At 47.5% G+C, this 27,871-nt stretch overlaps 2 protein-coding genes across 33 annotated transcripts in view; both read left to right on the top strand.

The window, feature by feature from the left end:
• The window catches only part of LOC137842891 (uncharacterized), a 36,688-nt gene extending 32,362 nt beyond the window's left edge, over window positions 1-4,326 (top strand). The window contains exon 3 of the mRNA XM_068657502.1: window positions 4,188-4,326. The gene's annotated coding sequence lies outside the window, so the exon portion shown is untranslated. The remainder of the gene's footprint in view (window positions 1-4,187) is intronic.
• EPB41 (erythrocyte membrane protein band 4.1) overlaps window positions 1-27,871 on the top strand; it is a 78,284-nt gene that overhangs the window by 23,286 nt on the left and 27,127 nt on the right. For 14 of the 32 annotated variants that reach the window (XM_068657949.1, XM_068657950.1, XM_068657954.1 and 11 more), the window contains exons 2-16: window positions 4,171-4,621; window positions 7,060-7,290; window positions 9,640-9,744; window positions 12,970-13,012; window positions 15,219-15,294; window positions 15,843-16,061; window positions 18,265-18,352; window positions 18,925-19,077; window positions 19,566-19,663; window positions 20,013-20,185; window positions 21,002-21,118; window positions 22,331-22,462; window positions 24,927-25,138; window positions 26,986-27,042; window positions 27,151-27,195. In XM_068657949.1, coding sequence (XP_068514050.1) covers window positions 4,178-4,621; window positions 7,060-7,290; window positions 9,640-9,744; window positions 12,970-13,012; window positions 15,219-15,294; window positions 15,843-16,061; window positions 18,265-18,352; window positions 18,925-19,077; window positions 19,566-19,663; window positions 20,013-20,185; window positions 21,002-21,118; window positions 22,331-22,462; window positions 24,927-25,138; window positions 26,986-27,042; window positions 27,151-27,195 — 2,193 coding nt within the window. In that variant the 5' untranslated portion in view covers window positions 4,171-4,177. The remainder of the gene's footprint in view (window positions 1-4,170; window positions 4,622-7,059; window positions 7,291-9,639; window positions 9,745-12,969; window positions 13,013-15,218; window positions 15,295-15,842; window positions 16,062-18,264; window positions 18,353-18,924; window positions 19,078-19,565; window positions 19,664-20,012; window positions 20,186-21,001; window positions 21,119-22,330; window positions 22,463-24,926; window positions 25,139-26,985; window positions 27,043-27,150; window positions 27,196-27,871) is intronic. The other 18 variants (XM_068657961.1, XM_068657974.1, XM_068657973.1 and 15 more) reach the window with 9 other exon arrangements.

Here is a 27,871-nt window from a genome sequence, read left to right as displayed (position 1 = left end):
AGGGGACAGGAGGTTCATAAAACCTGCTCCGAGTGCCTTTAATTACGTTTTCTTCAGATTGCTTCCTGTTGCTGAAGACTTCCTGTCTGAAGCAGGATGTTCTTAAACATCAAAATGCTTACATAGAATACGTACTTGAACTCTTTTCTGAAGCGAGCAGATATTTACTCAGAAATCTCCAAAGGCAACGTGTCCGTTTCGCTGTGCTTTGCTCATTTCCGTAGCATTAAGCGCTGTCTCTCCGTTAGACTTGTGATGATCCCGCTATTCAGTCTGTCTGGCTTCAAACCCTCATCCTCTCCCCAAACCCTCCCCCAAAACCCAGCAGTGAGAGATGTGATGGGGCAGAGCAGGAGGTGAGCAGCACGGCGATGTGCAGTGAGCAGGAGGACCAGGTCCCTGTGCCGCCGGTATCGCAGAGCTCCTGGGGCTCCTGCGGGGTCTGCACAACTGCCTGGTGGAACAGCGATGGAAGAAAATGGATTTTAAAACCTGCTTGTGGTTTGAGTGGGCATGCTTTGTCCAAACAGTGAGCAGAAAAGCAGCAGAGCAGGAACCTGGCTCTTCAGGCCAGCTCTGCTGTGGGTGTCCTGCTACGTAGTGAACATCTCCGTACCACAGAGGTTGAAGGAACAGTTTTTTTAAGTGGTACGGCCCCTCGGTTGTGTGCCCTGCTTACAAATTCCATTGCTTTCATTCGAAAGCTCAAGAAACCCTTTCTGAATGTAAAGCTTCAAAGGGAGAGAAGCAGCGGGCAGCGCGCTCAGGTCATGCCGCAGGACGTTCGGCTGCACCCGGTGAGTTCTCGGTGCTGGCATCTCACTGCCGCATGAAATGTTTATTGGGAAGGGAAATGCTCCTACGTGCCCGTTACCGCATCCCCAGCCCAGGGAAGGGGATTTGGCTGAAGGAAGCCGAGCTCTGACGCGATTCCTGGGGGGCAGAGGAAAGACGTGGGGATGTTTGTTGGTCCCCAGCGTGTCCCACCTTCCAGCGCCGGGATGAGCGCCATCCGCAGTGTGCCGCGGTCACTGCTTTGAAATCCAAGCGAGTAAACAGGCTTGTTCCAGGAATGTTAGCATTTAAAGGGAGCAAACTATGTCCAGAGGAAGTGTTTGTTTGTGGGCTGTCCCTTCTGTTTGCCTCAGTTGCTGAAACCTGCTCTGCCAGGCCCCCTCCCTTCGCTCCGCATTTTGCCTTTTTGTTTTTAAGAGAGCAGCGCGCTTCGAGTGTGTGTTTGGATAACGATTCTTACAAATGCATTTATTCAAAATAAACACAGTGGGAAGTAACTACAAAGCAGCCTGTCTGGGCAGCTGGTGCACGAGGGAGCTCACGGTTTATTGCATGCTCGTGCTGGGGCAGTAACACGGCCGTATGCGCTGGTGCCGCGGCAGCTTTGCCCTCTCCATTGGCCATGTCAATCGAGTGTGTTGTCCCATGGGCTCAGGGTGACAAACATAGTCTGTTATCCCTTGCACTGCCTTGTGACGTCTACCCAGTTGTTTTTGGAGAGCTGTTGAGGGTGTGAATTGAATTCCTGGTGGTGTGATGGCAGTGTGACTCCCCAGGCTATTGCTGAGCTGGCGGTGAGCAGCGTGCTCGCCAGGTATCCTACGGCACCGAGAGCTGCACGAGCCAAGGGCCTGAACGCCCTCAAGTCTCGTGTGTGATTTGGATGAAATTGCTTTTCCTTCTTGCTGATGTTTCTGGGTCAGTGTGTGCTGCTTCCCCCAGGGGACGAGGCAGCCCAGCTCTGCGGGGCTTTGCCTTCCCCAGGCAGTGAGCAGCAGGCGTGACGCAGCCGCTCCGAGGGCGGCGGTGGGAGCCGGGCTGGGTGCTGCGTCTGCCGTAGCTTTTTGTTTGATTTGGATTTCACGGCTTTCTCGGAGAGCCTGTTCTGCAATAATCTTGCAAAAACAAACTCCTGCAAGACTTCCGCGAAGGGTGACCTAACGTCCAACTCACCGCATTTTGGAGAATGACCTGCCCGTGCTGTCACTACACTGTGCCGCCCTGTTTTCCACCGTGTAAAGCTCTGGAGTATGAGAAATGCTGAAGTGTGGCTTTCCACAAATCTGTCTTCGTTCAGCTCAGAGCCGTGGCATGCCTGGGGTTTGGCAGCACCTTTTCCCTTGCAGCATCCTGGGTGCATCAGGTGCACGCGGATGCGCTCGACTGGGGCCACGTGCAGGCTGGCTCCTCTCGTGCCGTTTTCTCTCTGCGTGTAGAAAGCTGCTGCTTCAGTGCCTTCCACCTCTCTGTGCTTGGAAAAAAAATCTTTCTCCCAGGAAAGCTCACTGAGGGGAGGATCATGCGTAGGTTTCAGAGCCCCTGTCCCAAATCTGACGTGGCTCCAAAGCACACTGCTGGGTGCACAGATCCATCACTGCTGCCTCTTGGGCCCCAGCAGGCTTTCCAAAGAAAAAAATCCTTTTTTTTCCTTGTAAAAAAAGAATCCCTGCTAAACTCCGGGAATTTACATGTCTGGAGAAGTACAGCCAGAGCAGGTCCCTAATGCTGCTTTCTTTATAAACCACAGCTTTAGAAATAGTATTAAGCTTCTGCATTAAATGCAGGGGAAGAGTGCTTTGGAAAGCTGGGAAGGCTTTTGTCTTCCAAGCACTCCGGTTATTTTGGCAATTAGTACGAATTAATTTAAAATTGTCGAATGCAATAATTATGTAGGAGGGTGACATCTCAAAACGTTTCTTAAGTGCGTGTTTTGAGCAAATGTTTGTGCGCTGAGGGCTGGGCTGGGGGATTGGGAGGCGTATTGGATTATATGCTATTTGCTCTGCGTAAGCAGTGGCAATTTATTGCTGCAGATACATGTGATGCAACGCGCAAAGATTAGTTCTATCCCCTCTAAAGCATGATTATTTTGGGTCCTCTTTATACCTTAAATAGATACTCCTCTCATGTGATTTCCATCTTTTTGTGTCAACAGCCCAGGCTAAAGTTGAAATAAACATTGCACCAGCTTAACGGCGCGGCCTCTGAAGAAATCTGCTCTCCATTATGGGGATTGTTTGGAAGCCTTTTAATCTGAAATTTTTCAGATGCTTGATGGTGCGGCACAAAGGTCTTGTGAATCCCGAAGCCCGCTTGGCTTCGCTGGATCTGTCCCGCGTAGACAAGCGGAGTTGCAGTGGTTCTGAGCAGAGCCTTTTCCGTTTTGTGTCCCTCTTCTTGGTTCCTCGTGAGGTTCTGCGGCCTGTTTTAGGGACATTTGGAAGAGAGCAATGGCTTTTGTTGGTTGAGAAGGGCTACAGAGCTGGTGAGGGGTCTGGAGCACAAGTCCTGTGAGGAGCGACTGAGGGAACTTGGGGTATTTGGTCTGGAGCAGAGGAGGCTCAGGGAGACCTCATTGCTCTCTGCAACTGCCTGGAAGGAAGGGGTGGGGAGCTGGGGTCGGCCTCTGCTCACAGGGAACTGTGCCAGGAGCAGAGGGAACGGCCTCGAGTTGTGCCAGGGGAGGTTCAGGCTGGAAATGAGGAGACATTTCTCCTCAGCAAGAGCGCTCAGGCGTTGGGACGGGTTGCCCAGGGAGGTGGTGGAGTCCCCGTCCCTGGGGGTGTTCAGGGAGAGGTTGGACGTGGTGCTTGGGGACAGGGGCAGGGGGTGGTGGTGGTAAGGGGGATGGTTGGACCAGATGATCTTGGAGGTCCTTTCCAATATTAATGATTCTAGGATTTTTGACCTAATAATGACTCTTCTTGGCTGTGTGGGGTTTGTCTCAAGCGGCAGCTTTTCCCTTCCTGTTGCAGTTGTGGAGAAGGTTGCTGTAACCCTGCAAGCCCCTGCGGGCTGTGTGGGATTTTTGCAGGGCTTGGTAGGAGGAAAATTGTGGGGTCTCGTGTGTGTTCTCATCTGCTCTGCTCTCACAGGTGGTGCTGCAATGGGGTGAAGGACCTGGAGTGGGAGAGGGCCTTGGGACAGCCAAAGGGTGGAAGATGTGTGGGCAACCACTGTGTGTGGTGGAGATGCTTCTGTCAAAACAAACCTGAGCGGAATGAGGGGTTTGTTTGTTCCTAATTGTTAGGGCTGGGGTCGGCAGGACGGGGTGGTGTGCCTGGAGAGTGTGGTGTGTCTGTGCTGCTCGGTTTGACTGGCTTTATGCCCGCTCCAATGTCCTGCTGCTTGACACCTTTGGTGCCTCTCCCACAGCGCCACCATGACAACAGAGAAGGGCCCAGCGGCAGACGCCGAGAGTTCGGAGCAGCAGCAAGCGAAGGAGGAGGAGGAAGGAGCCACCGAAACACCCAAGGGAGAGGCCTCTCCGGAGGAAGGGGCTCAGCAGGCCGCCGAGGGGCAGAAGCAGAAGGCCTCTGGCGGCGATACGCAGGAGGAGCCGGGCAAGAAGGAGCGCCGTGCTGCCGAGGGCCGCGGCCTCTCCCGCCTCTTCTCCTCCTTTCTCAGGAGGCCCAAGTCTCAGGTGTCCGAAGAGGACAAAGACCCCGATGCGCCCACAGAGGGCGGAGGTGACCAGAAGGACGCGGGATTAGGAGCCAGCCCTGATGAAGAGATCCTGGTGAAGGCCCCGATTGCAGCTCCCGAGCCTGAGCTGAAAACTGACCCATCGCTCGACCTCCATTCCTTAAGCAGCGCCGAAACACAGGTAACACACCCTGCTCGGTGTGGCATGCTTCCTTCTGTTCTTGTGAATCTGTCTTTTTAGACAAAACCATACAAAATTCTTATTCTCTGATAGTAAGCTAGATTAGAAAATCCCATGAGATGCTGAAAGGGCTCATCATCTCCTCGTGCTGCATAGCATGCTCCTGTATCAGAGCATGGTACAATATTCCTATTCCTGAAATTGTAACAACACTTCAAAGCATACATTAAAGTACCCCGTACTGACTCCTTACCCTGCTGAACATGGAAATTCCCCCAAGGACTTGGATTTGAATTTGTTATTCATGACAGAGCCTTTTCTCATTTGGATGTGCTTGGTGTGTCCAGAAGGCAGGTCAGTGTTGTGAGGTGAGGACTGCAAGAGAAAGTGAACCCAGGAAAGGGTTTCGTGAGCTTCGAGGAGTGTAAGCGGGGCATTTCAGGACTTGGTCATCTGCTCAGTCTGGGCTGTTGCTGAGCCTGCCAAATACAAATATTTTCTGCTTATGCATCATGTAGACAGGGATTTTTGCATAGCACGTGTGCTGAGCCCAGCTCTTAGTAGCTTTCTGATTTCTGCTCTTTAAAGCCAGGGTTGTTTTTCATGCAAGATTTAAAGTTTTTAAAGCTGGGTAGAAAGTGAGGCAGAGACACCCGTGGTGAGACATGCACAAGGCAGCAGCTGGTTATTGATCTGGGGGCCTCTGGTTATTGATTTGGCTGGCCTCTCTTACTCCTTGGTGGGTATCTTGGTTAGCTGCAGCCCTGCCATCACCAGTGTGGCTGCATGGAGCTAGAGGAGGTGATTGCTACTTCTTGTGAGACAGGGATTTCCTAAAACCCAACCAACCTGTGTGTATTGTTGGAGTCCCAGAGTTGACAGCAAGTTTATGGTAACATCTGCATTTTTTTCCCTGCTGCCCTTAGGTTTTGGATGGTCTCCAGTGGGGTGTTAGATTTGAACTGCAAACTCTAGGTTTTTACTAACTTTTTGAGAAATACTTTACAGGTTGGTATTGTCAACTGTAGGCAGCTGTGAATCCACTGCCTTAAAATTCTCTACAACTTTGTTGTAGAGAAGGCTGTAGGTAACGTATTTCTGTTTTCCCTGATTTCTGAGCCTTTGAAAAATACAGGCTGATCTTTGCTAGTGCTTTGTACCTTTCAGAATTGGGACATGGTGGGAAGCTGGAAATTTGCAGGCAATTTCAGCCCTGAAGGGGCCTCTTCAAGAGGGGATGCATGATTTCTTTCTCTTTTTAGCTTTGATTTGCTTTTGCTCTATGCACAAGTGAGCGTGCACAGAGAGAAAACCCACCACCTTCCTTCAGCAAGCGCCGTCTGTTTCAGACGAAGCACTTGTTTTTGTTAGTTCTTATTTTAGATTGACGTTAGTGGCTTTTTGAACTGTGACACTCGGCAGATATTTCTGCCGTGAAAGCATTTGCGAGGTGCTGCCTCTTTGATAAATGCTGACCAGCAGGCATTACGAGCTTTGACTGATTCTCTGCTCCCGATTATCCTGGCCCTGCTGGAACAGAAGTCAGCAGCTTGTGGACATTATTTAGGTTTCAAACACTGGAGCCGGTGCTGGCTGTGTGCAGTTGTGCCTGGGTGTGATTTCATGAGATGCGATGGGCTGAATTAACGGCTCACCACAGGCTGAAAAGCCAGGGTTTTGCTCTCCCTTCCTTTGCCATGGCTGCGTGCTTCGGCTGCATTGAGCCACTTCCAGCACTTGTCAAATCCTGCTATGAACTTATTTAACCCGCTGAAATGGCAGTAAAAAAAAAAAAAAGCTTCCTTCCTCCTTCTGTCCCCAAACTGCGTGTTTTTCTGCAAGTTTAGTGAATTCAGCTGGCTCACAAAGTGCTTCGGTGGGCAAAGGGGGAGGCCGTCAGGGGTGTGAAGGCTGCCTTCCCCTTTCGGTGGCCATGAACTGTTGGGTCAGCTCAGAGGGCCATGAAATGTCAGAGCCAGTGTCCCTTGTACCTCTGTTACTCTGCTGAGCACTGTGTGCTGGAGCAAAGCAAATCTTCCTGGGTGACAGCGGGAGCAGAGGGGCACCCTGTGGCTGTTGGCTCTTCTGGCAGTGGAGGCATGAGGTCTCTAGCCTAGGACAGAAAACACTTGCTAATCCAAAAGGCACAGTCATTAAGGCCATGAAGATTTGCATGATCTAACCTGCCCTAATTTCTCTAATCAGCCCTTTGTTGTTTTTTTACGTCTTTTATTAAATGAAGAGTTGAGAATGAGTTGAAGGGCTTTAAAAATTGCCACCACTCAGTGCACTTGTTACCCTGCCCACCCAAGCTGCTGCCAGGTCCTGGGCTACACATTTAGGCCAGATAACTAATTCCGGGGTGCAGTGCTCGTTTCTTGTGATGGCTTTTTGTTTGACACATCTAATTGGTGACTTGGATGTGCTGGGGTTTTCAGCCTGCGCAGGAGGAGAGGAGGGAAGACCAGGAGCCGGACAGCAGAGACCTGGAGGGCAAGGAAGGAGGAGAAGCGAAGGAGGAGTGCACCAAGCAGGAGCCCAAACAGGAGACTCCAGAGACCAAAGCCGACAAGGATTTGAAAGCTGCCCAGAGAGCTGTAAAGAGACACAGAAACATGTACTGCAAAGTTGTCTTGCTGGATGACACCATTTTTGAGTGTGCTGTGGATGTAAGTACATTCAGGGGTTGTTTCTTCTCTTTTCCCTCTCTTCTGCTTGAAAACCACCACAAACACTATTTAATAGGGGTCTAATTTGCTGCCAGTGAATTACATGACAGGCTTTACTGCAGAACAATCTTGCTGTAAGCTATAATAACTTATTTAGTGTGCTGTAAAAATCTCTGTGTGCCTAGGAGCCTTTTTTGTTTATAGCTCTGGAACTTGCAGGGTACGTTGCTTTGTAAAGGTGGAAGTTTAAAAAAAAAGTTACTGCACTTGTTGTTCATCTTTTTGCTCATTTTTATCCCAGAGTTTAGTTTATTGCGTTAGGTTGGGATTGTCTAAATATTTTCTGCCCCTTTCATTTGAATAAAACCTGTTGTCATGTTGATTTGTTCCTTCTGTTCACCCAGAGCACCTTTGCCGATCAGGCTGCTGGCTAACACATCTCCTGCAGGTGGATGTAAAGACAAACAGGCTGCATTTAGCTTGGAGCTGAATATATTTGGAGTAAACAATTTAAAATCATTATGTTGACTTACAGCACCGCAAAACCCTTCATCTGAGAGCTTTTATTTTGCTTTATTTTGTGCATTCTCTCGCGGGGCTGTCTTGCTGTCAGGGCAATAAAAAAGCTCGCAGAAATCCCTATTTCAGTATCGAAGCACTTGCCCGGAATATTAATAATCCGGTATTTACCACTCGAGCCTGCTTCCAGCTTGTTTTTCTCCATCCTGCTAGCTCTGCGGGCCGCGGGAGGGTATCGGGGCGTGGGGCTCCCTGTGGAAGCGGTTACCTTGGGTGATCCTGGGCAAGTAGGTCAGCAGTTTGTGTAACAGCGCGGCTATTGTCGCTGCGCGGGATCGGCGCCCAGTGCTACCAAAGCCCAGGATGTTTACTGGAGATATCAGGCTCAGCCCCCCAAAAGGCAAATTTTCTTCCAAAAGGCTGGTGCGGCAGTGGTGGCTCTGGGCCCTGCGGCCCCAGTTGGTTTGTCGTGGTGTTGGGAGTGTGTTTGGCAGCTCCCCTACGGCACTGATCCAGCTCTGCTGTGTTCTGGGTGCTGTCACATCGCATGCGGTGTCCCTGGTGCGCTGCTGTGGGTCTGGAGCATCCCGTGAGGCACCGAGGAGCAGATGGGCAGGGGCTGCTACGCAGCGAGAAGCTCTTGACTTGTCGAGTACCCTTGGCTTTAATGCCAACGTAATCCCGCTGTAGCATTTGGAGAAGTAATTTATGAAGATGTAATTGGGAAGGAATTGCAAAGGTGTAGGCAAAGACCAGCACAAATGCCTTTATCCGAAAAGAATGAGTGCTTTCAAACCTCCTTTCCCATTGACAGCCATAGGAGGCTTTTAATTCCTACATGTCTTTAAGTGCCAGTTCACCGAGAAAGCTCCCAGGCTGACGCATGCAGCGTGTTAACGGGGGAGCTGCAGCGTGTGCGCTGACAGCCGTACAGCCGAAGGACCACAGGAAGACACGGCCGTGGGCTTTGATCAGTAGCCATGCAAACACGGCTAAAAGGAGAGCTGCCTGCACAAGCGATGCATTAGTAAAGCTTATTTTGCGTCACTGGAGCTGCACTTTCCTTGTAGCAAAGCCACCAATAGAATTAGCTGCTTGTGGTTACCATAGTTTTTGCGCCTCAGGGACGTTTTCCTGCATGCTGTGGACTAAAAGGGTATCTGCTCCTAGGGCCAGCTCCTTCACTTCACTTCTGCAGGATTCTGAAAAAAAAGAGGAGATGAGAAATGCTCAAAGAGTGTTTCTGGAGGCAAGAAGTTGTGTGCTAAGCGGGCAAAGCTGGGGAAGCTGGGTTGCCAGCAGCAGCTTGGGTTGAGGAAAGGGTGGAAACGAGGGCCTTTTGTTCTGAGCCCATAATTCTTTTGTGATCCTGCTTTGCCAGGTTGCCCAAAAAAAACAATGCCCCAAATGGGGGCTGTCAGTGTGGCTTGGAGCAGCAGCTTCATCCCTCACACTGATCATCCTTTGATCAGTGCCTGATTGTCTGAGAGCCTGGGGCTGGGAGCTGCCCGTGCCTTAGGTGTGCTTTGGGAGGGGAAAACCACACAAATCCTCTGTTTATTGGGATATTGGAGAAGCACGGCTCTGGAGGGGCTTTGGGCGTGGAGCTGGTGGGAGCAGGGAGACCTGCTGCTGTTCTCATTACCTCTCAGTTTGGATTTTTTAGGGAAGAAAGCCTGATAGGAAAGAGCAGCCAGAAGCAGCCAGGAGATGGGATTTTGAGCTAGTCAGGACTTTTTCCCTTCATGGTAGCATCCAGTGTGGTTTTATGTTCCCTTTTTGCAGGCAAAAAGCAGCCTGTGCTATAAAATGCTTCTTGTCTATTTGCAGAAACATGCCAAGGGGCAGGATCTACTCAAGAAAGTCTGTGACCACCTCAATCTCCTGGAAGAAGACTACTTTGGTTTGGCCATATGGGACACGCCGACCTCCAGGGTAAGAAGTTGCTGGTTTATGGTCTGCACCTGGATGGATTCAGCTCTGTGCAAGGCTCCATGGACGAGTTGGAGCATAAGCTGCTGATGCTCTTCTTCAAACTACTTTGATCCCCTCCCCAGGAAAGGACTAAGAGGACTTTAAGAATAGATTAGCGCTGCTTAGATGGCAGAAGGTGGACCTAAATGTTGACACGCTGCAGGGGGACTTCAGACCTGGAGCCTGTGTTCACTGAAAGCATGCGGCTGAGCAGGCAGCAGCAGTAAAACTGCGGTGGTTTGGGCATGGAGCAGTCATTGCACGTGCCTTAGGTGTTCGTTTAAAGTCTTTGCAGGCTTGGAGTATGGTCCCCAAAGAGGCTTTGGGTTTGCTTTCTCTTCCTTCTCTGACTTGCAACTGCCTTCCTCCTGCTTCGGTAACAAATCCGGGAGTTGGATGAATTCATGCTGTATTTATTTTACCCTGGGTGCCTCCTCCTCCGATACAGAGCCAGCTAATGTTGCCATTCTTAATAATGACTGGTTCGGGGGATTCTCTGGGTGGTAATACTGCACTGCACTGGTAGCTTTAGCACCTTCGTAATGGGAACACAGGCAGGGGAGTGGGAGTGAATCAAGGCTTAAAATGTGCAGCGAGTGAGCTCGCAGCAACTGCTGGCTCCCAGCATGGATTCAGCTCCTGCTGCCTGCGTGCCAGCCAAAGGGAGGCACTGGGAGGATTTCTGGGCTGAGATTTGGGCCTTGGGTTGTTCTTTTTTGTTATTTTGTTTTTGTTTTATACAGAGGATTCTCAATTGGAAAACATGAATGTGTAAGGACAGTGATGAGTTCCAGCAGCAAAGTGCACATCCCTTTTCTATGACTGTTTCTCCCTTGAAAAGGGAGAGCATGGCAGGAGGAGCGCTGAGTGCCAGCTGCCTGCCCCAGCACCGGGTGTCAGCGTTCAGAGGGTTTGGTTCTGAACCGAGGCTTTGCCCTGCAAAACAGAACACGTGCAGCTTTTCATACCAAAACTCTGACTCATATGGTTTTAGTTTAAGGGCTTTGTTTGGTTAGACCTGAGCAGTGTCTTATCTTTTAAACCCCTGGTTATGCTTTAACTCGAGCAATTACTCAAGCTCTGTTTAATGAAGCTAGCCAAAAGTGTGTGAAATTGCAAACAAGGGGCCACCTTCACGTCCTCTAGACCAGCTATGTTGATCCACGCTCTGACTGCTCACCTATAGCTTTGCTTATGGGCAAGGTTACAGTGGCTGCAATATATATTAGTTGTTAAAAGGCTCAATAATTGGAAGTATGGATTTTTAATCCAGGCGAAACATGGCTCGATTTGTCCTGTTTGTGCTGGGGGCAGCGTGCTGCCACATCTCCCGGAGCCGCGTGCCGCCGATCGCTCACAGGAGCGCCACGATTCTTCTGAAGGCAGCCACGTGCACTTCCTTCGCCCCCGCTTGACGTGAGCTGAGAGGCTGTGCAGCTTTTTAACCGTAGAGACTGAAAACAGACAGTTCTGTCAGGTTTGTGTGTCAGAGCCGGCAGAGGAGGAAGGAAAAGAGCTGTGCATGAGGTTAGCTCCAGTGCAGAGCAAGCTGAGACTGTTCTGTTGTGATGGGGGAAAACACTGTGGGGTTTTCTGTTGTGTTTTTTTTTCCTTTTTTTAATCTTTGTGGTTACATGTCATTGAACTTGAAAACCTCAAGCTCCATCTCTCTCTGTAACTTCAAAACCCTGACACTGAGTTACTGCTTGGCTGGTAGAAATGATCGTGATAGGAAGTCAACAGAGGAGCTTGTGCAGCTGCGCTGAGCAGGCAGGGAGATGCACGTCTGTATTCATGGGCAGGGAGAGGTGCTGTGCAGGTTTTCCTGTACTTAGGCAATAAACCTTCCTGCGGACAGGCAGTCCAAGCAGGAATTACAGAGGGTGAAAGTGGAAGGAGCAGCTGCTTGGCGCTGAAGCAGTCGTGGTACCGGTACGTGCATGGAGATTCTCTGCTTAAAAGAGTGGCTGTGACTGGAAAGCAAGCGGGCCTGATACGTCTGCCTTTCCGCTGGAGCTCCTATCACTGGCTTTATAGGTTAGAGGAGCAAGCACATAAAAAGATAAGATTACATCTAAGTATCTCTGTCTCCCTGCCATCAAGCTGAATGTCCTTCTAGTCAGGAAAGATTAGCTGGGAGGATTCAGTGAGTCAGTTCTTTCACCTCAGGAGACCTGGACGTCCAAATCCTGTTCAGACCTCACAAAAACGACCGTGGTGGTTGCCTGTAGCCTCTCCAGGGGGCTGGGAGCATCATGCCAGCCCCTCCGAGGGGCAAATTGTGGCCTCTGCAAAGGACAGGCTCAGCTTTGGCATGCCAGGTGTTGCTCTGACCGTGCTGGCAAAAACAGGAGTGGTTTTCTGAGGCTGATGTTGCACCAGCATCCCACAAAACCCCAAATTACAGAGGGGGAAAAAAAGGATGTATTTCTAAATTTGTAGCTGAGATAATTACTAGCAACTTGAGTCATACTTAAAAGAGACTAAGTTTATGTCACGCTCCCCAGCTGCTGGATGTTTTCACTCCTGTTTCAGCAATTAGGTTGTTAAAGAACATAGCTAATAATGGAAAGTCTTGGCGACCTTTGTTCTGAGTAGGGCAAGTATGCGGATAGGGTGCCTAAAATGAATGCATGTGTCCAATTTGTCTGGTTTTAAAGGTCTCTGAGAAAAAATGTGTTGCACAAGTGCCCCTCTTGGCTGGATGTGGCTGAGACCTTGCCTGCTGGTATGTTTTATGCTGCAATATTAGTAAAAGTAGGGTCTGCCAGTGCAGAATATGCTGGGCAGAGTTCCCTTGGATGCTGTTGCTTTGTTGTTAGGAGCCGCCATAAATTCCTTCACTTAAATCCTTTTCTGTAAAGAGCATCCGTGTGGTGTGGGATGCTCATCAGCTGCGTGTGCTGAGCCTCTGAATTAACAGAGTCACCTCGATGGAGAGGACAGCTTCAGATTGGACCCATGTTTCTTGTTCCTCTCCTATGAGTACTTCGTATGTGAGGGATTGGAAATACACACAGGGACTGCAGACTGGAGTAAAAGTTTTAGAAAATGCTGTATATCTTCCGTTTCCATGGCTGCCTTTATGTCAAACGTTGTCGCCTTGCTGTATTTTTAGCGAGTTGCAGTTTGCTGTGGTGTTTCTGTAACGTCTGTTAAACTGTGAATGTTTTTATCCTCTTACAGACATGGCTGGATCCTGCCAAAGAAATAAAAAAACAGGTTCATGGTAAGTAGATCAAATTTATCATGTGGGTGTGTGTGGCTTCTCTCCCTTCCCTGAGTGTGTGTGGTTCTGGGTGCAGTCCTGAGTGCCCAGGGATCGGTGAGAGTTCAAGTCAGGGTGTCTGGCAGGGATCAGCTCAAGTTCAAGCAGTCTGTGCTTCCTTTCCCTTCTTCTTCAGTATGTGGCGATGCTCTAGAATTAAGGAAAAGTGTCGTTTCCTTGCAAAAACATAGCCAGGGATGTGTTTGTCCTGTGCAAATCCACGCTGTCCTCACTACCATGCAGCACTGAAATAGGATGGGAAAGCAGATGTCAGTGGGCACCATTTAAAGCCAAAAGGAGCTGGGGAGAGCCTGAGCAAAGCTGCATGCTGGAGCAAGGTTTTGTGGACTCCGAGGCTGTTTCAGAGCCCAAATCGGGGTACTGGAATGATAAACAAAGGGCTCGAATAGCATCAGGACAAATGCCAGATGCTCTCTGGAGTATTTTAAGTTCTGCTAGCACTGAATCAGTTCAAGACAAGGGCAGTGTCAGAGTTAAATAAACTCTAGAGGCTTTTGTTTTGTTTCAGGAACAAGCCTGAGGTCTGACAGGCTCACAAGTAAAGCACTGCTCTCTGTACGCGTGGTGGGGGCGCAGGACGAGGCGTGTCAGCACTGCCTGGGGGGGGGAAATGCTGCAGGGCTGTGGAGTAGGAAAAGCTCCTGCTTTTATCAGCTTCTCTTTGAGTCAATAACAGGATGTGTGTAAAGGGCACGAGCTGCTCCTGCCTTGCAGTGCAGTGCAGGTAAAATTCAGCGAATATGGGTAACAACCAACCTGCTGTACGATCCGTCCCTCTGACGTGCTTTAAGTGGCACCTTATTGGAGTTTGCTTGAAGAAGCCGTGTTGGTGTACGTGCACAGGGAGCCAGTCTCTGTGTCTCCCTTGAATTGCACAGGAAAACTCTGCTGCCTGAGCTGTCTTCTTGAAATAACTTGTGTTGAACTCTGTGTAACGAAAGCAAGGTGCCCTGTGTTCAGTGCCGTTTGCGGTGTTGCCTAAGAGATAGATCCATGAATCGTGGGGTTGCGATTTTGGTAAATCTCCTAGCAAGTTAACAGCAAGGGTATCTTGTCTTCTGAAATAAATATTTTGAGCTGCACTGCTAAAGGGCACAGCAGGGGAGAGCTGCGGCTGAAAATTAGTTCTGGAGTGCTTAACGGGTCTGCCAGGACGATTTCTGTGGCTAAACATGATTACTCTTTTTGAGGAAGAGAGGGAGCCTTGGCTTGAACTCTTCAAAAAGAGTTAAGGATTAACTCTCAAGAAAGATAAAAAAAAAAAAAAAAAAAAAAATTGGTAGCTTTACTGTCCTGCTTAAAAGAGGAGGCAGGGGGCTTTTCCACCACAGGCAAGCAGTTCTCAGTCGGCCGTTCCTACAGCAGCATGCGATTTACATGCACACTGTTAAATATCAGTCCCAAAGCTGCACTCGTGTGGTTGCTGGGAGGGGTGATGGAGAGCTGCATTTTAGGTATGTGTGACCGTGTACACAAGTAAGTCGTGCAGTGTGTTATTTAGCTAGACAGAGGCTAACCATACCACAAATAATGTCTATTGTAGATATAATTAAGGGAGCCCTCGCCCCATTTAACGTGTGCAGCATTGCTGTACGAGGCTTGCAGCAAGCTTTATTGGAGTATTTAGGTCTCGACTTGTCAAGCTCTTCCTGTCGCAGCGCTCACTGTTTCTTCCAGAGACCGATGCGTGCATGGTGCTGAGGTTCAGCTGTGGTCCAACCACACGACCACAGCGCATTAGGCTGTTGAGTGGATTAGCACATCTGTTCCTTACGAGAAATTTGAAAATTGGGTCAAGTGATAAAATACCAATTCATTAACCTATGGCACACGTCCGACCTCTCTGCGTGAATCTTTTCTTTTAATCAGTGAAAAAACATTTGAGTAAGTTAGCCTCTGAGCAATGGATTTATTTCTTTTTCCACAAGTTGTGACATCTTTCACGTGTACTTGTCTGCCCTGCTTTGTTTGTTTGTGCGTGTTTCCTAGCTCTTGTAAATGAAATCATGTCTTACACTGCCTGCTTATGCAGCAGCAAGCTGTGTGAGTGAGCAGCATTTAAAATCAGTATTAGCATCTGAGAGCTGGCTATTGTGAAGCTGTTCTGGTGGGCTTGTTTTTCTCCAACTTTTCTTTGTAATTTCAGGAGGCCCCTGGGATTTCACCTTCAATGTCAAGTTTTACCCACCAGATCCTGCACAACTGACAGAGGATATAACGAGGTGAGTTCCCTGCTACTTGTGCTACCAGACAGTGAGCTTACTGAGCAAAGCTGTAACCACTTTTGGGAAACCACAGGAACTGGAAGATTGAGTGGAAATTGTTAATATGAAAGTGTTATTCCATCCTTCAACAAGATGATCAATTTCTTGAGAAACTGTTTGGAGGGGTTATTGTTGTTTGGTTTTAGTGGCTGTGTGTGGGGATGCTCCTTCTCTTCACTGAAGTCCACCTGCATAAAGCAGTGTCATTGATAATCCTGGCACGTGTATATTTGAATAGAAAAGTACACTTCTGTTTTAAAATAATTTCTTCTGATAGTAAGTGTCCTCTGCTTCTTTTCCAGAGTGGAGGTGACCTTAGGTCCTTCTGTCCTCCATGCTCTTGACTGTGTTGAATGTTGCTCCATAATTAAAAATACATGTTAGAGACAAACATCATGCTTCATTCATCAGCAGTATAAAAAAGATGATGTTCAGTGCTTGGGAACAAGTTTCTTACGGTCACTGTGTTCTCTATAAAGAGCTTTTTTCATTTTTATTCCCCATAGGTATTACTTGTGTCTTCAGCTTCGACAAGACATTGTTACGGGGCGGCTGCCTTGTTCCTTTGCGACTTTGGCTCTGCTGGGCTCGTACACAGTGCAGTCCGAATTGGGAGACTATGACCCTGATCTACACAGCGCAGATTATATCAGTGAATTTAAATTGGCCCCAAACCAGACTAAAGAGCTTGAAGAGAAGGTTATGGAACTTCATAAAACATACAGGTGAGGTACAATGGCTGGAGAATTCGTTTGTGCACAGCAGCATGAAGGCAGCAGGTGGAATAATGGGGCTTTCTCGTATTTTTCCCACCTCTGTTGTATGGATTTGGTTTTATGCTGCACCAGTTTTTATGGCAGCAGCTTTAGCAGTAAAGTGTGAATTTTCAGCTACTGAGAAAATCAGCTAATCTAAAAAGATTTCATAGTTTAGAGTTATAACAGAATCCTTCCAGTATATGGAATTCTTTCTTCCTGCTTGAAGAAAAAACTATGCTTTTAGTTTAGTTTTGTTTTTTAACAGGTGCCCCATGTGGGAGCTCCTTCCCAACAGTATCCATGAAAATGGGTTTTACTTCACGTGAAAATTCAAGTTTGCTTCTTTTAACCTTGTTCTTTGTCTTTTCATATATTTGCTCTTAGATTTATGTAATTTTTGGATTGTAATCTGGTTGGAACAGATCCTGTCTCTTTGTGTAGCCTGCAGCATGTTTGGGGTTTTCTGCTCCTCATTAAGTAGCGTGTTATAATGTGGAAATATTCCAGATAATGCTCGAGGTATGAAGCTGCAGTCAGGCTGTCCTCCTCATGTTTCTGAGTGCGGCAGTGACCTGGGCAGATGTGTCTTGGCCTGGTGAGGTTAGAAGACTCCTGGGAGTCCTTCTGATATGAGATTTGAGAGTCATAAAAGCAGAACCTCTTCCTCATCTTATTTTGAGCTTGTTTTTCTAGATGCTCTTGAGTGCTCTGATTGCAGAAGCTCCGCAGAGCTTAGTGACATGGGGAGCATCCGTGGCCCGCAAGCAGCTTCTGCACAATTCACAGTTCACAGTTCAGATCAGTCCATCTGGGCTTTGGGGGAAAAAAGCCCATAAAACTGCTCCCAGATACTAAGGCCTTGTGGAGCCCCTTGACCTGCAGAAAGCTGCTGGCTGTGACACTAATAACAAGAGCAGAGCAGAGCAGAGACCTTCTCGCAGGCACATGGAAGCTAATAACCTAAGTGCAGCACTAGAGGGTGGACAGAGGCCCTGGCTGTTACCAAAGCTACAATTAACACCTCACTCAACCCCGCAAATCGATACTCTAAATTGATTCCCCTCCATTTGCACTGAGAGGCGAGGAAATGAGGGAAAATAAGTACTGGGCCACTGACAGGCTTCATGACTTGAAGTCAAAGGCCGTCAGCTGTCCTGGAAGTGGCAGATCGCATTGCTGAATTATTCATGGCTGCATTACAAGGCTGCTTCACAGTATGGGATGTAGGTTTATTTAATGAACTTGTGTGTGCAGGAGGAAGGTTATAATCTGTCCCCACTTCATTTCTCGTCCATATTCTATCGTTAAACTGTCAGAGGGTTTCCAGTGGAAAACCTACCTGCTGAGCTATGCTCTGTCTCTTGCTGCTTTATTTGCAAAGCACAAAGCGTGTGCTGGAGATGGTCACTGCTCCCAGGTCCTGCACAGGGCACTGTCCTCACTGTGCTCATTGTCCAGCACCACTAAATACCTCTATTTGCATTGCCCACGAGATGTATGCGGGTGTTCGGTAAGAAAGACATCAAAGCCGCGAAGAAAATGAAATGTATGCAACTGAATACTCCCCCAGCAGAGCTGTTGGAGGCACCTTGCACAACAGAAACTTATTAACAAGGGCGCTTCAATAACACCGATAATAGCCTCCATTATCAGGATGTTTCTCTTAAGGGAAGTTCTGATGTGTTGCCTCTCCTGCAGACAGGGTACCATCTGTTCCCAGAAAACGGCTCATTCATCTAGTCTGCCCCAGCAGGAATCTCTGCTAAGTGATTTCAGCTGCCCTTGCCTTTCCTTTGGAGAACAATAGCTGGGTTTGGGAAGGTCCCAAGGCGGTATTTCTAGGTGCACACTGCGTGTCACCCCTTGCCTTCAGCTTAATTGGTGTTTCTTCCACAGCATCAGGTTTTGTACCCTGCGCTTCCTTGCCACAGAGCTTGCTTTCAAGGCTGGTGTCTGTAGTGTTCCGCGGAAATATGGTGCATGTGTTCATGAGGATGTCTCAAAGCACAAATTTGTGCATTCTGAGTAACTTAATAATTAATCATCTGGGCACAGATTTGTTTGTGTTCAAAGCAAAAGATCTAACGAGTAAATGGTTCTGTGAAGTCTGATGCGTCCCCTCTTAACTCTCCATGTATGAGAATACCAAGCCCTTCCTCTCTTTCCCCAGATCCATGACTCCAGCCCAAGCAGATCTGGAATTTCTTGAGAATGCAAAAAAGCTGTCCATGTACGGAGTTGACCTTCACCAAGCCAAGGTGAGAATCAATGTGTGTGCACCAACTGTAGATGTTGTAAATTGACCGTTCTTCCCTTGTTAGGAGCAAGTTTACCTATTTCAGGAAGCCCCCTTTGAAGGATATAGGAATTAAGCTGGCTACTGTTACAAAAGCATAGATGCGGAAAAGAAATGCTCCAAGCATTGTTGCAAGCATTGTAAGAGAAGTGATTCTTCCTGATTGCTCATTATTTAAATATTATAGGAAGCTTTACAAAGCTGCTGATGTACACGGCTCCTCGCTCTGAGGAGCCTGCGAGGTGAGCCACTCCCTGTGAGGTGAGGCACTGCTCTCAGGGACGTGGAGGGTAGGCTCCAGGCACAGCCCCTTGAGCAAACAGCATCACAGAAGGGAGGAGACTGCAAGAAATGTGAAGGAAGTCTGGCCCTGGCTGCATAAGGAGCTGAAAATGGGAGTCTGGGAGATGGGGGGATGAATTAAGAGCTTCATGGAAAGACAAAATAATTTGAAGTAATTTGGAGGACAGACATTGACCTGAAACTTGTAACCCTAATGCCAGTCTCCACTTAAATCTTCCCTTTCTTTCTCAGGACTTGGAAGGAGTGGATATAACTCTGGGAGTCTGTTCCAGTGGCCTTCTTGTTTACAAAGATAAGCTGAGAATCAACCGCTTTCCTTGGCCCAAAGTCCTGAAGATTTCCTACAAACGCAGCAGCTTCTTTATTAAGATTCGGCCAGGGGAGGTACGTTGTGACTTCCTTGGGTTGTTTTGTTCAACAGCCTTCTGATTATCACCAACTAAACAAACTGGAAGGTAGCAAGCTTTCTGCTGAGTGGGCATTTTACCCTCTCCCGTGTTTCTGTTCTTGACTTGGTGGCAAGTTCTGCTCTTCAAGTCGAGTGCAACTTTGCTGAAGTGCTAAAAGAAACGGTGGAAGCTTTAAGGTGTCATCCAGCACCACCTCCTGGCACAGCGTGGTATTCCCACATCCAGGCTGAAAGCAGTTCCCAGCTGAAATTGATAGAGGACTTCCTCCTTTTTTGGAAACATGGCAATTCAAAGGCTTTTTGTCTTGCTTTCACTTAAAACAACAACAACAAGGAAGCAAATACACATCCAGCGCAGTGCTCTTGGGCAAGAGCTGCAGGCAGGGCAGGTCAATGGGCTCGGGACCGGGCTTCTTGCCACATCTACTTCTTGCTAAACCTAAATAACTTGTGTTTCCTGCAGCAAGAACAGTACGAAAGTACAATTGGATTCAAGTTACCGAGTTACCGGGCAGCAAAGAAGCTGTGGAAAGTTTGTGTTGAGCATCACACGTTTTTCAGGTGAGTTTTCTAAGCCACAGGCTTGTCTTTGTCAGTGTCGACTAACTAATGCTGTAGGTGAAAGCGGAAAATGAACACTCATTCAGTGTTCCTTAGGGTTCAGCAACAACTAGAGTGAAATAATTGCAGGGAAATTGTTTGTTGCAGTAAATTTCTAGGCAGCTTCCACATGAGGTCTTCTGTTTTATGTAGAGGTGGTGATTATTGTTGGTACGTGTTGTTTTGTTAATTGAGCATATGCAGACACTGCTTTAAAATTAAAATAATACAAATGTCTTTTAATTTCCCTTGACATGCTGCTTCCTAGATCTAGAGGCATGCTTTTAAAACGTGCGTGTGTGGTTTTCAGGCTGACTTCCACCGAGGCCATCCCCAAGAGCAGGTTCCTGGCGCTGGGCTCCAAGTTTCGCTACAGCGGCCGGACGCAGGCGCAGACCAGGCAGGCGAGTGCCATGATCGACAGACCCGCGCCCCAGTTTGAGAGGACAGCGAGCAAGCGGGCCTCCAGGAGCCTCGACGGAGGTTGGTGCCTGGCGCTTCGTCGCTTTCCAGCAGCGTCCTGGCTGGATCCAGCACGATGCTGCTCACTTGCTGTGTGTCTGACTCTTGCTTTGATGAGAGGTGAAAGGTGATTTAGTGGATTTAGAGTTTTGACTGCTTTGAAAATTTTTAAGTACTACTTAAATACTACTAGATTGCATTCTTTATTTAAAAAAGAAAACAAAAGTATAACTTCTCACTTTAATACCTGGATATAAAAGATAAACTTTTCACTTTAATACCTGGCTATAAAAGATAAACCAAATCGTACCACCAAGAAGTGGCTGACAAAAATGGTGCATGGATGTAGGTGGGTGTTGAAGGTTTATTGCAAAGTTCTGGTATTTCCTCATTCAACCTCAGCATGTTTTCCTCTTAGCAAATCAGGAATTAACCTATACCAGGATGTTTGTTTAATGTAGCTTCTTAAATTACATTGTTTTCCTCAAGGGGGAGAGTTTTGCCACTCCTGTTTGAAACTTTGTTGGTGTCTGTTAAAGGGATGCTAATATTGGAGCTGGTGGCACATCAATTAGGTGTGCTCTTCCCTGACATTTCTAAACGGTAGCAGCAGACTAGAGGAGGTGAGGTGTGAAAGGGGGGGTGCGTGAGTTGGTTGCCCGTGAGCTGGGTCGTGGGGTGCTTGTAAAATCAGGGCCCGGGGCTGCAATCCCGTGCCTGAATGTCAGAGCATGGAAAGAGCAGCCTGGGAATGTAACGCTTCTGTCCGGGTTGAAGTCTGCAGCCTTTCTCCATCTGCTGTGTGGGCAGTTGTTAACATGTGCGCCATTTCTTCAGCTAAACGTGCGACTCAAAAAGTTGAGTTCAGAGCCGTAGAGGAAGAGAAGCAGGAGGAGGTGGTGGTGGTTGAGGTTCCCGAACCAAAACCCGCGGATCAGTTCCGAGAGAAGCCAGGTATAGCGGTGGTGGCTACAACTCTCCGCAGCGCCTTTCCTATCCTTTCCCCACTGAGACGCCTTTACATGCTTGTTCCTGACAACTCTGAAAAGTTTCACCAAACCTGGCGGCTTTCTTTTTCGTTTCTTTGCAAGAAGAGTTTCGCAGCCAGAGGATGGGCAGCTCTGGGAGACTTGTTAAATTTCTGCCTTGCACCTGGCTAGACAGCAATTTGGGGAGGTGGGGGAATGTTTAGGATGTACTGGCACTTAAGACCTGTCTCCTTAGTAAATTTTGGTGGTTTTACAAATGTGGATTAAAAAACTTCAAATTTTTTTACCTGTGATCCTGAAACTTCTTGTAAAGCTTCTGAAAGACTTCATCCCTGGAACTGCTTGCAATTTTTAAGCCTATTTTGGTTTCTGTTGGTGGTTTTGAGAAATGCCTTCCATTTTGCTACATGGAGCCTAGATTTCTCTTAAGATAGGAATTATTAATAAATATTAATGCCCTCTAAACAGAGGTGTGTAGGTACAACAGTATATTTGAATATTAATGAGTGTATCAGCAGTCGTGGTGTCAAATATTTACTTTCTTCCTCACTTAAATAGGGAATGCCTGTGGTGCGTTAGGACTGGAGATAATTCATATGCAAATGCATTGTGTGTTTTTCTGCTTCCCTTCTTCTACCTTGAAGGTTTTACAGTGTGCTTGTGACATTGCTGCTTTTCTGGTCTGAAATCTAGATCAAGGTTTCCTTGAGTGACGTGGCTGACTCCTCTACCTCTGTCTCCCTCTCTATTCCTACTAGTCAGCATAGCCTGGCAGTGAAAGCCTGTTGCTGTAAAAGCAGAAGATGGAAAGTTAAGACCCCAGGACAGATGGCTGCACGTTCTTAATTTTCAGATTTGAGAGCTGGGAGCGAGTTGAGGTGCTCGAGACCAGTTTTCCTGTCCCCCTAGAGCTCAGCTCTGTCCCTGCCTAGGAAAGAAGCTCACAAAGCTTGTTCACGTTGCTTTTAACTCTCACCTAATCCACTGCTGGGACTGGCAGTGCCAGAAGGACTGACAGCCAGTTGCACTGTGGAGAATTATTACTAATCAACCTGGTATAGAAACTTGTTGCTGTTCTCAGACGCTGCCTGGGCGAGGAATCTCCGCTCCCTGTCTCCTGCTGTGTGTCCGTGCCGGTCTCCAGATGCTTCACTAATGCATGCAAAACTCTTTCTAGCCAAGCACATGCTTGAAAATTTTGAAATGAAACCCATTGCAGAGGAGGAAGAGGAGGAGGAGGAGAAGGTAGAGGTGGCTCAGGTTCCCGTTGCCAAGCCAAAGCCGCCAGAACCGTTGCAGAAGCGGTCAGGTACAGCCGCAGCAGCGCGGTGTCAGCCGCCTGTGCTGCATCCTGCGGGGTTGAAGTGGTTGAAGTGCTGTAGGACAGAGGCTGTGCTGTTTGCAGTGGTGTTAACGCCAGTAAAATCGCAGCCTGGCTTTGCAGGTGTGCTGGGCCCTGCTGCTGGAACCCTGGAGTGTTTCCTACCAGGGTTTGCCTCTGTGTGAAACGCGAGTGGAGTGTCGTGCGGTGGCTTGGCTGTGTGCTGGAATTAACGGCAGCTTAATGCGTGGTGGCCTTCTAACACTCCTGGGTCGCTGTCCCTAAAAATCAGGCTGTGGGGGCCGCTCCTCCCCAGCTGGGTTTTCTTTCAGCAGCTTCGCAGCTACACCCCGGTCATAACTCAAAGCAAGGTCGGTTGTTACAGAAAGAGGAGACTGAAGGTGTGGAGGGGGTAACCACGAACTTCACCCGGTTTTGTGAATGTTACGGCAAACACTGACCCACTCCTTGCACTTGGTACCTCCTGCAGCAGAGCACACAGCAGCGATTGTGTTAGCCCCGAACCTGAGCACCTCTGAGAGTCTCCTACTGCAGCCACCCCTTCTTCTGACTCACCTCCTTCACCCTTTTTCCTCCTCTTGATACTTTTCTTCCCATTTTCTTGACCAGGATGTTAAAGATCGCTATTTTAAGTCGTGTACTTTGGAGTAGTGCATTGTACTGTGTTTAAATCCAGAGCAGCATATCAGAAGAGCTAGAGGTAGGTAATCAAGTAAACCTAACCAGAGTAACGCAGTTCTGGCCAGAACACAGCTCATCGCTGAATGGCAAAGGAAAAGCTGGGTGCCTTTTACCATTTTTGCCATGTCTCGATGCTCTGAAGCACTGTGAAAGAAGCACAAGTCCCTAAAGAGGTGACCTTGCAGATTTACTGGTGGCTTTATTTCCCTTCCTGTATGGTCTTCAAGGTGCCATTTTAACACACACACAACATTTTTAGCCAAACATGTTCTTGGCAATGTTGAGATAAGCCCAGTTGAAGAAGAGGAAGAAAAATTGGTGGTGATGGGAGAATTAGAGCAGGTCCTGCAGGAGCCGGGTACCACCACGACGGCTGTTCCCACAGCATGGTTCGTGTGTCATCTAAGCCTGACCGGCTGCCATCTCACAGCCCTTGTGTACAACCTCTCCGGCAGCTGTCACCACTTCTGGGGCATAAATAACACCAAGATGTTGGGCTGTTTGCCTTTGTGAAGGGATAACAAAATACCTGGTGCACAGAAATGAGCTGCCGTGCTGAAGAATGGCAGAGAGGATGCAGGGAGTGGTGATGGTTTGGGCTTCTAGTGTGGATTGCAGGAAGACCTGGTGTCGAGGAGCTTGTTTTAAAAGTGGAGTTTTGGTCTAACTTAAAATTATAATTTCTTTTTTAATGCCCAATTTTATGGTGTCGTTGACTAGCTGGATGGACACTAGTAACCTAGTACTGGCTGTGGTAATTCACACAGTGTGCCTTTTCCTTTATGAACTATGACTCTGTAAATATGACTAGGTATATTTTTAGCGGAATGGCCCAAAAAGCAGCATCAGGAGAGCTAAATACTTTATCGTGTCTATAGATAAGCACCACGAATTACTTGCAGGCTGGCTTTGTTGGCTAGGATTAGCTTGAGTATTGCTGGAAGTGTCAGCTCTCAGGGATCAGGAGCGTGTCTGGAAGTCAGAACTCAGGGAAAGAAGGAGGCAGATGATTTTGTGCATACCTGGTGCTCTTGTTTAAGACAGTCATCCTCTTGAAAGACGATTTCTTTGAAGCATGTTGTTAATTCTGCATTTTCACCGATTTGGAGATAATGGATATCTTTTCAGGGTGGTATCTTGTGCTGCAGCAGGAGTTACCCATCTCAGACCACAGCGTGAGTCTGCTTTGAAGGCCACCTGGACGTTGCTGTAAAGTTTTATAGAGAAATGCTTGTAGTGTTCGTTGTAGTAGTTTCTTCTTTGGATTGCTGAAAAGTTTGGGGAAATGTGACAAAAAACGGTGTTGCTCTTCTAGAAACCATCCGTTTCTGGTTGAGGACATCCAAAGGAGGTCAGGAATTCACCACAGCTCTTAAGTGTTTCTATTTTGAAGGTTGCATCGTAATGGACTTGGGTTCCGATTGTGTCTGAAAGACCCAGGAATCAATGGCACAACGTCAAAAATAGATTAGCCTTCCTGGCGTGGCTTCTCTGCAGAGTGCAAGCTTGCTTTTTGTAAACCATCTCGTGTGGGGTTTTATTTTATTTTATTTCAACCATAAGGAAAATAATCTCAACTTTCCCATACTAAACGCACAAGCTGCTTTGCTCAACATCTTCTTTCTTTTTCCCCCTTTCCCCTCTTCTCCCTCCTCCCTTCCTCTTGAAACTACGGCACTGTAATTTGGGAAGACTTTGCCCGGAGCTTTGCCCGCTCTGAACCTTGTTGCTGTCTCTCTCCCCCCCTCAGCAGTGGCAGTGATAACACCTGAGAGGAGCCCCCGGCCCACCTCTGCCCCGGCCATCGCCCAGAGCCACCTCGCTGAAGCTGTCCCAGCTAAGCCCGATGCGAAGGAAGCCATCGCTGTGTCCAAAGCAGAAAAGGAAGCAGTGAAAGCTGAGACCAAGCGTGAGGAGATCCCACCAGAGAGAGCCAAGGCAGAGCCAGCTGATGCATCCAAGGTATGGCAGTCTGGGCTCTCTTTGGAAGAGGCTGGTGCCAGGCTGGAGCCGCAGCTCAAAACCAGCCCGAGCAGCAGCTCTGGGCACCTTCCCTTCCTCTGTGATGAGAAAAGGGATTCCTCACCCAGGCAGTGGATGGGAGGGAGGTACGGGGACATGGGGCCGAGGGAATTCCCAGCCCTGCCCCTCAGGATACAAAGAGAAAGATGTCCACGTGAAGGCAGGGTGGTTCTGCCTTTGGTAGTTCCAGCCTAAACCCATCTTGCTGATACATCACTTAGAAAATGGGCAAGAATTGCACACATTGATATTTGAGTTCATGGTACTTGATTTTTGGGGCTCACCCTTTGCTAAGCTGTCTGCTGTTTGCTGGTATGACAGCAGGAGGGATTCCAGTGAAAGCACTGACACAGACCAGGTCTGCAGCCAAGCGTCTAAACATTTAATTTTTTTAAATTAATATGCTTTCCCTGGATGTTTCTGAAAACCAGGCAGAAACTTCCATTGCTAACGGTGCTGTTCAGACCTCGAAGGGGAGTTATTTAAATGAATTTTTTAAAGGAATGCTCACGCTTTCCACAGATGTCTGAGACCTCTGCTGGTGTTGATGTGATACTGATATTGTCTATTGGTATTAAGTCAAAATGAGTTATAAAAAAAATTGTTCATATTACAGTGTCCTTAATATTCTGCAAATGTTATTGACTGGAAGCTTTCAGTGTTGCAGCTGAGGTGCATGCCTTGAGTTACAATTTCCACATTACCCTGAAGTTCAGTTGTTCTCTGCATTACTGGAGCCACATTTTTCCTGTGACATGTTCTGCATATGGTCTTGTATGCATAAAAGCCATTAGATGTATGGTCTTGTGTGCCATGCTCCCTGGGAGATCGCTGTCAGGTAGGGCTGGGAAGTGGAGGTGAAGAAAGGACAGCTGCTTTAAAAAAATTTCTTGGTCTGTATGGCCAGTTATTTCTAAATAAAAATGCTAAAGGAGATCTTCAGGACATTGCTTTGAGTATCCCTGTTCGTGCACGGCTGCTGACCCTCCCTAGCATTAAGCTGAGAATAAGTACGTTTTATTCATCCCGTTTCCCTTATTACAGGTTTGTGGGTTTCTTTTTTCTTAAATGCTTAAATTGTGTGTTGTTTTTTTTTTCCTTTAAATGTAGATGTGGGGGGAAGTTGTGGATTTGAACGTGCCAAATTTACCCTGTTTCTCAAATGTAGCTGTATCACTTCTTTTAACACGCCCCGATGCTTTCACCTTCAGAGTATTTGGCAATCCAGTTTCCCTAAAACACATCCCTTGAAATGTTAAAACAATCTGGGCTCTCTACTCACGGTCAGTAAAGAACTAAATTTGTGCTGCTGGGTTCATTTTAAAGATAGGTCTCTTCTTACTGACTGTGTGACCGTATCACAGTATCCGTGCGTAACGTCTCATTTGCTGGTTTTGGGAAGTTCTGCGTTGATCTGAACAAGTTGCTTTTGGTACCGATCTCCCTGGGAGATCCAGCTGCAAATGAGGTTTTAAAACATCGCCTGACAAATCTAACGCAAGTGGGAAGCCAGCCTTCAGGAGCACTAGAGAGCACTAGCTGCAAATGCAAATACTTCTCAAGCTGAAAGAATTGTTTCGACTGTGCTGTTGGACTAACAGACTGACGGAGAGCTGCGGTGTTATTAACTCCTTCTGGCAGGCTGCATGTTGGTTTTTGCATGTTCACCCAGCATCTCAAAACCAACCTGATGCAGCTGTGTTTTGAAACTAAATTGTCTCTTGAAAAAAAAAAAAAAAAAGTCTACTAACAAGAAATGTTTTTACCAATTTATTTCTTAAATGTAGGTGAGGAAAACGCACATTGAGGTCACAGTACCCACCACGAATGGTGACCAGCCCCAGGTTTGTGCCGATAATTCAGTTAGGTTGCTCACATTTTTGAAGGTTCAACATGGTTAAATGAACCAACAATTTTTGTTTTTTTTTTTGTTTTTTATCACTGCCACACAGCAGCAGCCTGCAGAAAAAGAGGAAGAACTGATAAGAATGAGGAAGGTTAGCCATTTTCCACTTTCACCAAACAAATTTGCCATATCATTCATGCATATGTAACCGATTTAAAAAGACAGTGCTCCAATTTCTTCATGTGCTTTGGGTTGGGTTTTTGGTTTTTGTTGTTTTTAAACTGCAACTATCAAATACTTGATTTCAAAGTGAACGGCTTTTTCCCATAGACAGTCTGATTGCTAAAATTTGCATGTTGAATGTTAGAGAGAAACATATACCTATAAACCTATATGACCTGTAAAATTTATCTTTGCTTCTCTGGAACAAATTTAGTTAGAAACCAAAGAAAACTGTTCAGTGTGCATTCCCGGAAATGCAAAAAAAAAATAAATTAATACTTTTTTTGTACTGATTGAGTAATAGGGGAAAAATTCAAGATGGGAAAGGTGTTTTAAGTATAGTTACTATGCACATTGAGACCGTGTAAAAATTGCACGTAGAGCACCAAACCAGCCTAGTACCCTGTGGCGGGCATGCATCACTATCAGGAATATGAAGTTACGACTTCGTGCAAGGCTTCCACAGCAGCACAGTGAGCTGTCTCTTTGTGGAGAGCAGTCTAAAGCAATGCAAAAGCCGATGAAACACTGGGAGCTGTCTCTTTAAAGGACCCATTGCATTTTCCCATTCTCATGAGCCCCAACTTCCATTTCCTGGTGGTGAC

The sequence above is a fragment of the Anas acuta genome, chromosome 21 (assembly GCF_963932015.1).
Source record: "Anas acuta chromosome 21, bAnaAcu1.1, whole genome shotgun sequence".
Classification (NCBI taxonomy): domain Eukaryota; kingdom Metazoa; phylum Chordata; class Aves; order Anseriformes; family Anatidae; genus Anas; species Anas acuta.
Note: the sequence above shows the minus strand (reverse complement) of the source record. Positions and strands in the feature narration are given on the sequence as shown.